Genomic DNA, 16,033 nt, shown 5'->3' on the forward strand with positions numbered 1-16,033 from the left:
AGGCTGTCAGCACAATGCCGGATGCAGGGCTTGAACCCAAGAACTGCAAGATCATGACCTGAGCCGCTGTCGGTCGCTTAACCCGACTGAGCCACCCAGGCACTCTCTAATTAGGCTTTTCTTAAAAGACTCTAACCAAGGGTACAATGACCTTGTGTTGCCAAAGCCCAGAGACCACTATTATCTTCCTCAACTTCCCAGCTGCATTTGACAGTTTGCTCCCTCTTCCTTCTGGAAACACTCCCCCCACCCCCCGCCCCCACCCGGCCTTCAGGCCATACACAGGTCTCAGAAAACACAGCTCTCCACGGTGAGAAAAAAAAAAGATACAAGACTTGGAGCACCCGCTGGCTCAGTCAGAAGAGCATATGACTCTTGATCTCAGGGTTGTATGTTCCAGCCCCAAACTGGGTAGAGATTGCCTAAAAATAAAATCTTAACAAAAAAATCCAAGATGTATCTTTTTAATGTTTTGAGAGACAGAACACAAGCGGGGAGGGGCAGAGAGAGAGAGAGAGAGAGAGAGAGACAGTATCCAAAGGAGGCTCCAGGCACTGAGCTGTCAGCGCAGAGCCCTATGCGGGGCTCAAACCCACAAACCGTGAGATCATGACCTGAGCCCAAGTCGGTCGCTTAACCCACTGAGCCACCCAGGCGCCCCAAAAAACCCAAGCTCTAAAACCTTGGAGTCCAGCTTTACATGACCACCCCCCACAGAGGGGTCTCCTTCTCCTCCTTCTCCACTGCCTCCTTTAGAAAATGAGGGTGAAAGCAAGAGCAATAATAATGACCACTGCCCTTCCTTTACTGAGGACTTGCTGTGTTCCAGGCTCTTTGTGTCCTGAAAAACACCTAGGAAAGGCATTATTAGAGGCAGATTTTCTGTGAATCTAATGAAACTTGAACCTCAGCGCCCTTCACTTGCACATCCAATGCCTTGGGAAGAGGCTGGGCAAGGTCTTCTTTATATAGATATAGATATAGATATAGATATAGATATAGATATAGATATAGATGTTTTATAGATGTTTTATAGATGTTTTATAGATGTTTTACAGTTATAGATATTTTACAGTTATAGATATTTTATAGACATATTTTATAGATATAGATATTTTATAGATAGATATAAATACTCATAGTTCATGAGTTCAAGTTTGAGCCCCGCATTGGACTCTGAGCTAACAGTATGGAACCTGCTTGGGATTCTGTCTCCCTCTCTCTCTGCCCCTCCCCTGTGCACTCTCTCTCAAAATAAATTAAAGCTTTAATATATATATTCTTTTTATTTTGCAAAAATAAAAAGCTTAAATTATAATTGCTCAAGACCACTGTTTGCACTGTTTTTTGCCCACTCTATCCCACTTCCCACTATGAGTGATTCCCAAGACACCTGGGAAGAACCTGGGTGGTGGAGGAGAAAGAAGGACATGTAAAGAGAAGAAGCAAATCTGTACAAAATTCTTTCAATCATCATTAAATTGTCTGTCACTTCATAGTGATGCCAACCCAAAAAGGAAGTTCTCTCCTATAAAGAATACGCAGCATATGCAATTATAAATACTCCATGCATAGGGGCGCCTGGGTGGCTCAGTCGGTTGAGCGTCTGACTTCAGCTCAGGTCATCATCTCACAGTCGGTGAGATCGAGCCCCATGTCGGGCTCTGTGCTAACAGCTCAGAGCCTGGAGTCTGCTTTGGATTCTGCATCTCCCTCTACCTCTGCCCCTCCCCTGCTTGTGCTCTGTCTCTCTCTCTCAAAAAATAAATAAACGTTAAAAAAATGTTTTAGGGGCGCCTGGGTGGCGCAGTCGGTTAAGCGTCCGACTTCAGCCAGGTCACGATCTCGCGGTCCGTGAGTTCGAGCCCCGCGTCAGGCTCTGGGCTGATGGCTCGGAGTCTGGAGCCTGTTTCCGATTCTGTGTCTCCCTCTGTCTCTGCCCCTCCCCCGTTCATGCTCTGTCTCTCTCTGTCCCAAAAATAAATAAAAAACGTTGAAAAAAAATTTTTTTAAATAAATACTCCACGCATATATTTCTTTTTTGATAGTAATTACGCAAAGTAGAATTTATCAAAATTCCTACTACAAACCTATAAGCACGACTACAAGTATCAGAAACATCTGTGTGAAGTATCCTGGCTATTAAGAATAAGACATGTTTTTATTCCTAAAAAAGAAAAAAAAAGAACAAAACCTGTTTTTGATCAACCATTCCAGAGGAAAGACAGAATCATCGCTCCATTTTCACTGAAGGAACTTATTTTAAATTTTTTTAAATTTTTTAAAATATTTATTTTTGAGAGAGAGAGAGCATGAGCAGAGGAGGGGCAGAGAGAGAGGCAGAGGATCCAAAACGGGCTCTGTGCTGACAGCAGAGAGCCCCACGTGGGGCTAGAACTCACGAGTGAGATCATGAACTGAGCCGAAGTCTGATGTTCAACCAAATAAGCCACCCAGGTGCCCCTGAAGAAATAAGGGGGAGGGAGCCACAGTGGCCCAGAGCAAAAGTCAGAGCCCCAGCAGCGTGAGGAAGGTGGCCATATGGCATGGGGTCCAGCAAGGTGAAGAAAGTGTCCCTGAGTGGGAGGGGGCAGCCAGACACAAGCTATCAGAGCCCAAGTGGGGTAAGGAGGGCATTTCATAGGGAATCGGGTGGTGGTAAATATGGGAGACTGATTATAAATAGATCCAATAAGTGAATAAATTCAGAATGATGAAAGCCAGATTTCTCAGTGTTGGAGAAGGGAGTCATAAATATAAAAAGGGGAGAATGAGAATGAACCCTATTATAGTAGATTCAAATTGCAGGTAATAGTCTGAACCCATGTTTTATAGTATGTATAAATAGATATAGAAATAAATATAACTGTAAGTGGGGGGGGGGTGTACTTTCCTTAATTCTGGAAGGGCCTGGGAGCAGTGACACCCTCATAACAGTGAGCAAGTCCAGGTTTCTAATTACCCTCCCAGTACCCAGATCATGGTTTTTATTTTTATTTTTATTTAAATTTTTTTTTTAACTTTTATTTATTTTTGAGACAGAGAGAGACAGAGCATGAATGGGGGAGGGGCAGAGAGAGAGGGAGACACAGAATTGGAAGCAGGCTCCGGGCTCTGAGCCATCAGCCCAGAGCCCGACGCGGGGCTCGAACTCATGGACCGCGAGATCGTGACCTGAGCTGAAGTCGGCCGCTTAACCGACTGAGCCACCCAGGCGCCCCCAGATCATGGTTTTTAAATACTACTCTCCACTAAAAGATTGAACCAGAGCTTCTTGGAGTACTGGTTGATTGCAGGGGCTTGAAAAGAGGTATCTGCTTAGACCGGAAAACAAAGGATCTTCAAAGAATGATGGGGCATGACAAAAGGACAGACTCCAGCTTGAAAGAGCTCCCATGGGCCAAATCTGTGACAATCTGAGCATTCAAATAAATAACGATAGTAACAGATTACAAGCCACTAAACAAAATAGGAGAACATGAGTTCATAAACACACACATACATACATTCAAACTATGAGAAGGTATGTATCTACATTTTCAAAATACCTCCTCGCAAACTACAGATTCATTACAAAGGGGAAGAGAGTAAGTATAGTGGAGAGGCCTGACAGACATCACCTTACTCGGGTGACCAACGAGAACCACAGGACAGATGGAAATGTGTGCTGATAGAATGAATCAAGAACACCTCACTTCTGTGATATTCCTGCTAAAGGTACATAATCTGAGTCTAATCACAAGGAAGCCTTAGACAAACCCAAAATTGAGAGCCTTGCTACAAACTAACTACAACTCTTCAAAAGCGTCAAGGTCGTGAAAGGCAAGGAAAGACTGAGGGACTTTTCCTGACTGACAGAGACTAAAGAGACATGACAAATGCAGTGTTGAGATTGTGGACGGAGCCCTGTCTCTGGAATACTTCCTCTAGAGCATTTGCTGAAGCTTAAGTGAGGTCTGAGATTAGATGGGAAATGGAAGGGAAGAGGCAAGCAAAGAATGTGCAGCTAAAACACGTAGGCAAATATCGTCAAGCAATTAATCAAAGTATTGTGTTATTCTCCCGGGTTTGTGACATTCATGTTTTTCTGTCAGCTTATTTTAGTTTGTAATCGGCAGAGATTAGTTTTCTCATTTTATTAAAAAAAATTTTTTTTAATTTTGGGGGGCACCTGGGTGGCTCAGTCGGTTGAGTATCTGACTTTGGTCAGGTCATGATCTCACAGTTCGTGAGTTCAAGCCCTGCATCAGGCTCACTGCTGTCAGTGCAGAGCCCTCTTTGGATCCTCTGACCAACCCTTCCCCCCGCTCCTCCCTCACTTACACTCTTTCTCCTAAAAAGAAATAAGCATTTAAAAAACAAAGATTTTTTTTAATTTTTAAATAATCTCTACACCCAACATGGGGCTCAAACTTAAAACCCCAAGATCAAAAGTCACATGCTCTACCTACGGACTGAGTCAGCCAGGCCCCCCCATGTTTTCTCACTTTAAATATTCACTTTCATACCTGATTTTCTATTCCTAAAGAGGACCTTCCAAATTGTAGAAGCTTCAGGGCCCATAAACTCAATATACACTATTGGCCTTTCTTGTACCTTTTAAAGATGAGGAAACTGAGGCACAGCAATGTAAAGTGACTTGCCCAATGACACTAAGTGATGGGGCAGGATTTGAACCCAAGGGGTCTGACTCCGGTCTCCTTTGAGGGGATGCTGAAGAGGTTTCAGTTGTGGAAGGTTGTGGAAGGAACTTTACAAATGTAAGGATTAAGATTATTCACAATCGAATGAAAGATGTGCACCTGTTTGTCTGCTGGGGCTTGGTTCCTTAGGCAGAGGAAAGGGAGGAGCAAAGTCCTCCTACCGAATGCCAGAAACTGCTTAGAATTTCACATCTAGGACCTCACTGTGTTGTTGTCCCAGATGAAGCTCCTGAGGCCCACAGAGATTAAGGGATCAGCCCAAGGTCACACAACTGGAAAATGACAGAGCCAGGAGGAAATGCCAGGGATGGTGATGGCTGCCCAACCGTGTGCTATAGCAGAAGGCTTGCCAAGCTGGGCTTGCCAAGGTCCATGAACACAACACAGCCGAGGACCTTCCCACCCTCTCCTCGACCCCATGCCCCACCGTCCTGAGACAGATGCCCGGGACAGAGTTGCCACGTGGCTGGCGGCAGAGCAGCGTTTCTTCCCGGATCATAAGTCGGCAATATCTGTGGACCAGGTAGCTGTGAGGTGGAGACCCGGGTGGCCACCAGCTCTGGAAAATTTAGGCCACACAGATCTGGCTGAACAACTGGGCCAGCGGATCCAGGGGAACAAGCGAGGACTTTGGAGTCAGACAGATCTGGGCTCTGTCTCTTCTTGGTGGTGTGACCTTGGGCAAGTCACTTCACCTCTTTGAGTTTCAAAAAGTAAGAATCTTGCCTCATAGGCAAGCTCTAATATTAGACTGGAAAGTTCTTGGCCCACAGGAGGTGCTCAGTAAGTAGCAGCCATATTTCAATATCGTGCCGGGAGGGCTTCTCAGCAGACACAGCCTTTTGGGAGCTTTAGGAATCCAGGCTGAGGAGAGAGAGTTCTTCAGGACCTTATTTCTGCAGGCCCCCAGAACTGGAGTCAGAGGAGGGAGGCCTCCTAGTGTGCACAGTGGGCAAAGTCCTCCCAGCCCCCCAGGGTCCTGGCTCCCTTCCCTGCAGCCTGTTCCTTACCAACAACAGGAGCAAAGCCCCAAGGTTAGGCAAACAAGTCAGTGATAAGGCACTTCCAGGTTGGGCCTTGCATTCAAGGCTTGTCCAGCTCTGGGGTTGGCTTCCCAGCTTAGTGAGAGTCCTACAGGCACCAATAGGGAAACCTGCCATGACCACCTGCTGATGGCGCACCTGAGGCCTTGGTGCCCTGGTACAGCCTGGGTTAATGACCTTGTTTATCCACTTGAGTCATCCGATAAGGGGCAGTCGGGCCAGCGAGCAGGCAGTGCTGTACCCTGCATAGGCTGCTTCATTGACTAAAGTGATATCAGGGCCACGTGGAGCTCCCAAAGCCCCCTCCCCCACCACTTCCCCACCAATCCTGCAGGGTCAGTGCAGTGTTTCTTTTTTTTTCAATGAACATGACTTCTGGAGTCAAGGTTGTCAGGCTGTTCCCCCCTCCCTCCCACTGGGGTTATAAATAGCACCCACAGTGCAGAGCAGAGGGCGGGAGAGCTGGGAGGAAAGAGGAGCAGATCCCCAACCATGAGTTCGAGCCAGCCAGGGACCTGCTCATGTCGGGGTGCTGCAGGCCGCCCGGCCATTCTGTACGCACTTCTGAGCCCTAGCCTCAGGGCCAGGCCCTCTGTGCCCCCAGCCCGTAGTCATTGCCTGTGCAGGCAGCACCGGCCTGTCCGGCTGTGTGCTCCCCATCGCACCTGCCGGGAAGCCTTGGATGTTCTGGCCAGAACAGTGGTCTTCCTCAGGAACCTGCCGTCCTTCTGCCAGCTGCCCCCCCAGGACCAGCAGCGGCTGCTGCGGGGCTGCTGGGGCCCCCTCTTCCTGCTGGGGTTGGCCCAAGACACTGTGACTTTCGAGGTGGCCGAGGCACCAGTTCCCAGCATACTCAAGAAGATCTTGCTGGAGGAGCCCAGCAGCAGCTCAGGCAGCGGCCAGCTGCCAGATCGACCCCAGCCCTCGCTGGCTGCGGTACAGTGGCTTCAGTGCTGCCTGGAGTCCTTCTGGAGCCTGCAGCTGGGCCCCAAGGAATATGCCTACCTGAAAGAGACCATCCTCTTCAATCCTGGTGAGCTTCTAGACACTCCTGGGGCCCAGCCAGGGAAGGCACCTGCTAAGGGCTTCACGTCCGTTATCTCTTTGGGTCCTCATTATCACCAAAAAGCCACCTCACAAAAGAGGCTCAGAGAGGTTAAGTGATTTGCTGAACGTCCACACAGCCAGGTAGGGGCAAAACAGGGATGGGAACTTAGGTTTATTCATTCCCAAGACTAGCCCTGGCCACTCTATCTAAGAAAGTGTCCTGACCCTCAGGGAAGGTGGGAGTTGGGGGCGGGAAGATGGGCAGACACAGCTGTGCCTCCGTCACAAAAAATTCTGTAGGTTCAGGAGGACCCCATAGAGAAGAATGGAAATGTGAGATGAGAATTCCTCCCCAAAAAGCCCTAGTGGAATAGCTAAATTATAGTAACTATGGTGATAGTAATGAATATTCATATTATGCCTACCATCTGTTAGGCTCAATTATAAGGGTTTTGCATAGACTAGCTGATTTAAACTTCATAACATACCTAGGAGATAGGTACTATTATCTCCATTTCACGGACGAGGAAACTGAGGCACAGAGATTAATTTATCCAAGGCCATGCCACTGATAAGTGACAGTGCGGGATTCAAACCCAGGCAGCCTGGCTCTTACCCATTACTCTGGGCTGTCCCACAAATGGACGGATAAATAAAATGATAAATAAATAAATGGGGGAGGTAGTAACAGGGCCTCAAAGACCAACCCCGCAACCTCAGGGCTTGGGCCAGGATTGCTGCCTGGGAGTGGGGTACTCACCAGCCCTCTTCACCTTCTCTGCCCACAGGTGTGCCGGGCCTCCACGCCTCCTCCCACGTTGGACACCTGCAGCAAAAGGCTCATCATGCTCTGTGCAAGGCCCTGGAGACCTGGTGCCCAGCAGGCCAGGGCCGCTTGGCCCGTGTCCTCCTCACAGCCTCCACCCTCAAGTCCATTCCGCCCAGCCTGCTTGGGGACCTCTTCTTTCGCCCTATTGTTGGAGACACTGACATCGCTGGCCTCCTCGAGGACATGCTTTTGCTGAGCCAACCTGTTCCAGCCCAGGCAGAGATCAAGTGTAGGTTGGGCGGAGGCTGGCAGCGCTGATTTGGCCCAGCTGTTCCCGGGGGTGGCCTAATGCTCCCAGAGGAGGCAAGTCTGTATAGGCAGCGCTTCTGGAGTAATCTGGTCCTCGCCCAACAAGATGGGCTCTGGGGCTCCGCACTCACCACACCTGTCCCCTTGGCCGTCCTTGGTTTGACATGGTGCTCCAGCTCTCTGGCCATCCCTTAGTGATTCCTAGAGCCTCTGGGCCAAGATTCCTGTCCCCTCCCGAGGTGGTGATGGAAGCTTAGATGACCCGTTGGGCCAAGAGTCCTAATGACTTTGTACAGAACTTATCTAAGTTATTGGTTTTTGTAATAAAAGGCATGACACCCTTGGAGCCTGACACTGTAATTTGTGCATGTGGAAGGGACTGTCCCACCTCCAGGGTCTACCCTGCCCCTATCAGAAGGAGTCCAAGAGAAAGAAACCGTAAGGAGTGTTGGAGCCACTCAGGGAGCTGGGATATTAATTTTTCAGTGTGGAATGCTTATTTCATTTTGGGGGATGAGATTTATTTTGTACAGGTCTGAATCCAGGGGATGGGATCGGTTCAGGACCCCCTCACTTCCTGGCATTTATCTTTGGGGCTGGGGGTGTCTCTCCCTCTCCCCAAATCCGCTACTGACCCCTCCCTTGACCTCTGACCCCTACAGGCTCCCTCTCACCTCAACGAGCGTCAGATCACAGCCAGTGAGGAATATGAAGCAGTCCATTCCTAAACTAAAACAGACAAGGTCACTGGAATTCCTGCAGTTTGGGGTCGCTCACTTCCACCACCCCTGCTGATGACAGAAGAGGATAGTCCACTGCTCTCCCAATGGGAGGGGCAAGGGCATCTAGGGTTGACCTGGTGCAGCTGCTTGGAGGCCAAGGCTGGCTGAGGTTTAGCTGCCACACCAGATGTTCAAGTCTGAGACACTTCCATGGCAGTTAGTTCACAGATACTGCCCTGAGCTCCCCCCTACCCCCGAGTTCCCTTCCGTGGCCCCCCCCCCCGTCCCAGCCCTTCTCCTGGAATCCACTCTCATTGGCCACAACTAGAGGGGCAATGCTTGGCATAGCCATGGCCTTCAGGACCGCTCCATTCAGTGCATGGCTTGTGTCTGTTCTGATTGGTCAATGTCTGGCCCTCAGTGTTTGTTAAATATTTTGAATATCACCCAGGTTAGGGTAACTGACCTGCAGGCAGGAGGGAATGATAACAACATGCATGCCTATAGGACCCCCTTTCAGGCCTCCCTCCTTCTTTAGCAATAAGGCCTGCCCCTACCAGTCCTACCCCCTTCACCACCAGTTTGGATTCTCTTCATGGGGCCAAGTTAATTATTGCTCAATGAGAGGTCATTCACTCAGGGACAACAGTTGAAGAGTTGTCATTCAGGCCTCTGCTGAAGGCCCCCAGGATATGGACCACAGGGAACTAATCATATACCCATTCTGGGCGCCCAGTGCCACAGCAAGGGCACCCCATCCCTTACCCAATCACCTACTCACCACTCAGACACCCAGAGTGACAGAAACGCACAGCTCACACCCTACAACAAAGATACATACAACTCAGACCTACAGCTCTCTCTCTGTTTCTGTCTCTGTCTCTGTCTCTGTCTCTCTCTCTCTCTCTCTCACACACACACACACACACACACACACACACACACACACAAAGACGTACAAGTCAGACACACCTACAGACCCATAAAACAGAACCACCATCCACTCACACACAGCATGGAAAAGCACAGCCAAGATGCACTCACTCAGTGACATACAGCAGACCCAAACACAGGACAACAGAGACATGCACCCGAGCCAGATGTTCACACATACATCCCTATGCCCAAGGGTGGGGCACACGCTATGGAGACACCCTCCCAGTGGGGAATGTTCTCCATGTTCTGTAGGTCACAGGAAAGAGAACAGTGGCCCCCAAAGTAAGCAGACCTGTGTCTGCACATCTTCATGGTCTACGCAGAGCCTGCTAATCCAGCCCCAAACTGCCTGGCATTTGGGGCCTCAACTAACCAATCACCCCCTTTCCCCATGGTGACCCCCAACATCTACCCTCCTCTCAGACAGGCCATTTGCTCAACAGCTCCCCCAAGCCAGGACGTAATCAAATTCCCAAATAGAAGCATCCTTTAGAACCCAGAACAGGCCCTGCATTCCTTTGCCCCCTAACCTCCCGCCGGAACTCCCCAACTCAGACCTTGGGCCGCCAGTCACCTCTCCCTGCCCTGCCCTTCCCAGCACTTGGACAGACACCGCCCATTTCACCTTGCAAATGCATGAGGCAACTCTTCTAAGAGCAGATGCCTTGTCTCCCCATAGGAGCCAAATTCAGAGGATTCCCGGATTTCAGGTCATTCTATCTTCCATGTTCCTTCAGTAACTGCCTCTGTCAGTTTACTGTTGCACCTCTCTGAACCTGCAGCCTGGATCTTTCTGCCCTTTCCTCCTCCAACCGTGAACAGCCATTAGAAAGTGCTCCTCTCCGCTACCCACCCCAGCCTTTTCCCTCAACTTATCTAATGTTTCCATCATCCAAATAGCTTCCCTGATTAGCCCTATCTTCCTCCTTCGCAAACTTCTTCCCTACCCCTCCACATGGTTATGGAGCTATACTTCTGTCTGTTTCTCATCTGTATCTCTTGTGTTGCTCCCTGTGCCCTGTCCAAACCTTCTGCAAGGAAGATAAAGACAAATCTAGCAAGACTAAAGAGAGAATTATAATACAATGTAATATGAGCAAGAATGCTTTCTCCATGAGACAGCAGGCCTTCCAAAGGTGGGGGACAGTGTTCCATTATCAGCAGCTTACAAGTGGGAATTGTGTCTCATAACCAGAGAGGGAAGAGGACGAAACAGGCTCAGACAGGGTGTGCAACTTACTCAATGACTGATCACTATCTGTGCTGAGATTTGAACTCAGGCCTGTGTGACTGTGGAGGCCAGGCCCTTGCCACCAGCATAGGCTGGCATGAGTCATGGCCAGGAGCAGGCTGTCTGGAGCCAGCTCAGCCACTGTTTACTGACCATCAGCCATGATCCCTGTGCTCAGGCCCAGCCAGGGATGACTCACTAGGAATCAGGAGAGTGGCTGTGGCTCTGGGTCAGCGTTGGGTGCCATTTTATTATCACCATTATCTCTACCTCTATTAGCCTAATCACTGACTGCTTACTAAGCAGTCAGGCACTGAGCTGATGTGTGCTGTGTCATGTGCCAATACACCCTGACTTTTGGTGTCATAGAACCTGTGATACCAGCAAAAAGCCAACACCCAGTATCCATCCATCCATTCATGCCATTATTCAACATCTCTCTTGATGATCACTTGTACTAGACCTTGTGCTAGATGCTAAGGGGCACAAAATACACAAGATACAGTCCCTGCATTCACTGAACATCCTGTCGTTGGCAGAGAGAGACACATAAGTAATTGTAACACAGAGTGATCTGAAATGTGATAGAGGTATGTTCAATGGGCAGCAGGAGCTCAGAAGAGGGAGGGACTAAATCTGCCTGGCAGTGGAGTAATGCTTCAGCCAAGTGGTCACTGCTCTGAGCTAAAGAGAATGAATAGGGGTTTGCCAGGTAACCAAGGGATGGACATGCCAGATAGAGGGAATGACAGGTGCAAAATCACAGAGGTGACAGAGAGCAAGGGGTTCAGGTAACTGCAGATGGTCTGGGAGCAACTTGGGCCCAGGGCAGCAAGAGATGGGCCTAGAAAGGTGGACAGGGACCATGTCACAGAACAAGGCAGCAGAGAAAGGCAATCCCAGTGAAACCGATGGAGGCAACAAGGCTAAGATCCCAGGGGAATCAGGTTTAAAGAGGATTATTCATTCATTCCTGGCAGGTCATTCTAGGTGACTACTAAATAATAACCAGCTAACATATATTGAGAGCGATGCTCTCAACATATTACATGGGTTCCATTGTTCAATTCTCACAATAACTGTGAGGGAATTATCATCATTGTCTCTATTTTACAAATGAAGAAACTGAGGCACAGAGAGGTTAAGCGACTTGCTCAATGTTACACAGTTAATAAGTACAGTCAGGATTAAAACTCAAACGGTCTGAACTTTGGCCCTACGCTCTTAGTCACCAGGCTATCTTGTGTCTTTAAAGGCCGGGGATTATCTGGGGCACCCGGCTGGCTCAGTTGGTGGAACATGCAACTCTGGATCTTGGGGTTGTGAGTTTGAGCCCCATGCTGGGTGTAGAGATTACTGAAAATAAAATCTTTTTTTTTTTTTTAAAGGCTAGGGATGATCAACTGGAGAATAAATGACAGTACCTACACCCCTTCCCTTCCCCACCACACTACAAGGTGGAACAAGAGGGAAAATGTAGCCTCGGTTACCCTTGGATTTAAGTTTTTGATGAGAAGTCCGGCCTGTGTGTTCCCCCAGGGAAGTGGCCCCCCTTTCCCTGGAGACAGTCCCCAGCCACACCCAATGGCACATTCCCATGTTAGTGCCAGGAATATTCTTTGAATCAGCGGGGATTTACTGAGTCTACCACAGACTGAGTTCTGGAAATTTAGGCCCACAGTGGCAATGGTGTGGAACCGTAAGTGCATACCTTCTTGGGTCAGCTAACAGCGCTTCCCGAGCTCACGTCTTGCTTGCTGTAACACATTTACTTTTCTATTTTCAGATTTTTCAAAATATGGTTTTAATTCAACCTTTTCTGTATAATATACAGAAAAACACACAAGTCACACAGGTACAGTTTGATGAGTTATCACAAAATGAGCCCCTCCCTGTAAGCACTGCCCAGCTCAAGAAATAGAGCTTTAGCGACACCCCAGAAACCATCATCACCACCGCGCTTCCCCTCACCACTAAATGGCATCATTATCCTTGGTTTCCAGCATCATAAGTGAGACTATTTGCCTTAAACTTTGTATAAATGGAACCATCCAGCATATACTCTTTTGTTTGTCTTTCACTTCCCATTATGTCTGAGAGTCATTCCGACCCGTTCATATTCATTGCCGTAAAGTATCCCATTACTACACTACAATTCACTTATCCAAGATACTGCTGATGACCCTTTGGTTCATCAAATAATATTTCTTTTTTTTTAATGTTTATTTTTGAGACAGAGAGAGACAGGGTGTGAGTGGGGGAGGAGCAGAGAGAGAGAAGGAGACACAGAATCCAAAGCAGGCTCCAGGCTCTGAGCTGTCAGCACAGAGCCCGACGTGGGGCTTGAACACACAGACCGTGAGATCATGACCTGAGCCGAAGTCAGACGCTTAACTGACTGAGCCACCCAGGTGCCCCTCAAATAATATTTCTGAGACTATTCCTGCACACACCTTTTGGTGCACAGATGTTTGCAGATCTGATGTTATATAGCAAGAAGTGTCATTACCAAGTCATAGAATGTGTGCTCAACTTAAGTAGATCTTGTCAAGTTTTCCAAAACGGGTGTACCAATTTACACTTCCATCAGCAGATTTTAAAATCCAGGTATGTAAAATGATCCTATCCACAATTACCCAGACTCCCATTAGAACTTTTTTTCCCTCGGGGCGCCTGGGTGGCTCAGTTGGTTAAGCATCCGACTTCAGCTCAGGTCATGATCTCACGGTCCGTGAGTTTGAGCCCCGCGTCGGGCTCTGTGCTGACAGCTCAGAGCTTGGAGCCTGTTTCAGATTCTGTGTCTCCTTCTCTCTCTGACCCTCCCCTGTTCATGCTCTGTCTCTGTCTCAAAAATAAATAAACGTTAAAAAAAATTTAAAAAAAAAGAACTTTTTTCCCCTCAAACAGGTGTCTATTCGTGATCAACACAAAGTAAACATTTTTTTGAAATGAATTGTTTTCCCTTTTAAGATGTTTTACTAAAATTGAGTAAAACAAAATAGCATTTATAAAACGTATGTTAAGTATAGGGGCGCCTGAGTGGCTCAGTTGGTTAAGCATTCGACTTCAGCTCAGGTCATGATCTCATGGTTTGTGGGTTTGAGCCCCATGTTGGGCTCTGTGTTGACAGGTCAGAGCCTGGAGCCTGCTTCGGATTCTTTGTCTCCCTCTCTCTCTCTGCCCCTCCACCGTTCTCTCTCTCTCTCTCTGTCTCTCAAATAAAAAAAATTTTAAATATATGTCAAGTGTAAAGGATAACAGTACAATGGAACCCTCATCATGTCCCATAAATTTTGAAGTCACCTCCCTCCTAAAGGTAATGATTACCCTGCATTTGGGGTTAATCATTTCCTTACTTTTCTTTCTTAAGTCACATTTATTTATGTATGACTAAAAAGTAGTTTTTAGTTTGTATTTTTCAACTTTATATAAAGAATTCTATTTCCTACTTGCTTATTTTCCCTCATCATCATATACCTGCTGAAAAGTACTAAATGCCGGGGGCGCCTGGGTGGCTCAGTCAGTCAGGCATCTAACTTTTGACATCGGCTCAGGTCATGATCTCACAGTTCATGGGTTTGGCCTGTGCACTGGCAGTGCGGAGCCTGCTTGGGATTCTCTGCCCCTCCCCCACTCATGCACTCTGTCAAAATAAATAACTTAAAGAAAATCGTACTAAATGCCAACTTTTTGCTCTTACAATCACTGCATCTATGAATACTCATATATATTGTCATATAAAATACAAATCTGGACTCAGTAAGGAGAGACTTCTTTTTAAATGATTGTTGCAGGGGTGCCTGAGTGGCTCAGTTGGTTAAGTGTCCGACTTCAGCTCAGGTCACGATCTCACGGTCCGTGAGTTCGAGCCCCGCGTCGGGCTCTGGGCTGATGGCTCAGAGCCTGGAGCCTGCTTCTGATTCTGTGTCTCCCTCTCTCTCTCTGCCCCTCCCCTGTTCATGCTCTGTCTCTCTCTGTCTCAAAAATAAATAAACGTTAAAAAAAATAAAAAAAATAAATAAAATAAATGATTGTTGCAAGCGAAGAAAGGAACTATTGCAATGGAGAAGAAACTTATTGTGATGGGACCATAAGATCTACAGGTGCCTTCAAGGTTGAGACAAGAGGAGTGGATCATTCATAGGGAGGAGTAAACAGGGCTAGAAAGAACTGGGTCTGAGGAAGTGGGGTGACCAGGAGTGGCAGGATGAGACAGTAGATCAGAAAATGTTTTACCCTGAACCCAGCCTATTCTCAGGAGGGGTTGTGCGCTGGCTCACCACTTGGTGGGTGGGTGGGGGGGGGGGGGGGAGGCAAAGTTCAGGGACTTGGGGGAAGGAGAGGAGCTTAACCAAAGTTTGGTTAACAAGCATTTTGTTCTGATTGATCAGTGGGGACAAGCAGTTCATCTAAGCGTTTACAAGGGAAAGAACTGGAATTTGGAGTCTGTGGCTGGCCTTGACATACATGCGCATACAAGGGAGCACCCGTGAGTTTTATCTAAGTCATATAAGGAGGGGTGTTTCTTTGCAGTAAGCTGTGTTCTAGAACACAAAAGGGTGGGATCGGGTTTCTTAACCACTGTTTTCCAGGATCACAGGGCTGGGTGAAGCTCAACATTGTCAATACAGAGACATATGCAAAAATTTAAGTATATACAGAGAAGTGGAATATGGGTAGCTTCACTTCCTTCTACTGGGTTACGTCGTATTGTTTTCCAAAGTGGTTGTACTAGTTTCCACTCCACAGCAGTGCATGGGAGATCCAGTTACTCTGCACTATCACCAGTACCTAGGATTTAAAAATTTTTGCCAATCTGGTGGATGTTAAGTACGTCTCACTAGATTTCCTTGATAATTAATGCGATTGATGCTCTTTCATTGTTAATTGGATGTTTAGTCCACTTTTCAGTTGGATTATCTCTTTCTTAGAGATGTGTGGGAGTGCATGAATACGCTTTGGAAGAAGTGGATGGATGAACCACTAAAATGTCTCTAAACTGAGAAAACTGAGATTAGGTGTGGGAAATCCCCAACAACTAAAAATCTTAAAAAGTGCCCCTCCCTCAGGCTTCTAATTTTATCATCATCAGAGTCTTATGAAAGCGATCTGTAAACACATTTCCCAAGTGATGTTTTCATCATCGCTGGCTGCTCTCTGCGGGAAACCGACCCCAAATCCCGCGCCTTCTCAGCTCCTCAACCACCACCCGACTGACTAATCACCAGTTACACATCATCGCACCACGGAGGCCTCGGTGCCGCGATATTCTC

General features: G+C 47.7%; 1 protein-coding gene across 1 annotated transcript; it reads left to right on the forward strand.

Moving 5' to 3' along the window:
• Positions 1-6,180: 6,180 nt before the first annotated feature.
• On the forward strand, positions 6,181-8,217 carry NR0B2 (nuclear receptor subfamily 0 group B member 2). The gene is made up of 2 exons (XM_058718482.1): positions 6,181-6,779; positions 7,582-8,217. Exons 1-2 carry the CDS (start codon positions 6,239-6,241, stop codon positions 7,878-7,880), a joined length of 840 nt encoding a protein of 279 aa, XP_058574465.1. The 5' UTR covers positions 6,181-6,238; the 3' UTR covers positions 7,881-8,217.
• The last annotated feature ends 7,816 nt before the right edge of the window (positions 8,218-16,033 follow it).

The sequence above is a fragment of the Neofelis nebulosa genome, chromosome 2, assembly GCF_028018385.1.
Source record: "Neofelis nebulosa isolate mNeoNeb1 chromosome 2, mNeoNeb1.pri, whole genome shotgun sequence".
Lineage (NCBI taxonomy): Eukaryota > Metazoa > Chordata > Mammalia > Carnivora > Felidae > Neofelis > Neofelis nebulosa.

Bases quoted from the DNA above. Each gene is read 5' to 3' on its own strand.
- NR0B2 (XM_058718482.1), top strand. From the start codon at position 6,239: ATGAGTTCGAGCCAGCCAGGGACCTGCTCATGTCGGGGTGCTGCAGGC. The intron at 6,780-7,581 runs GTGAGCTTCTAG...CTCTGCCCACAG, and splicing joins GACCATCCTCTTCAATCCTG to GTGTGCCGGGCCTCCACGCC.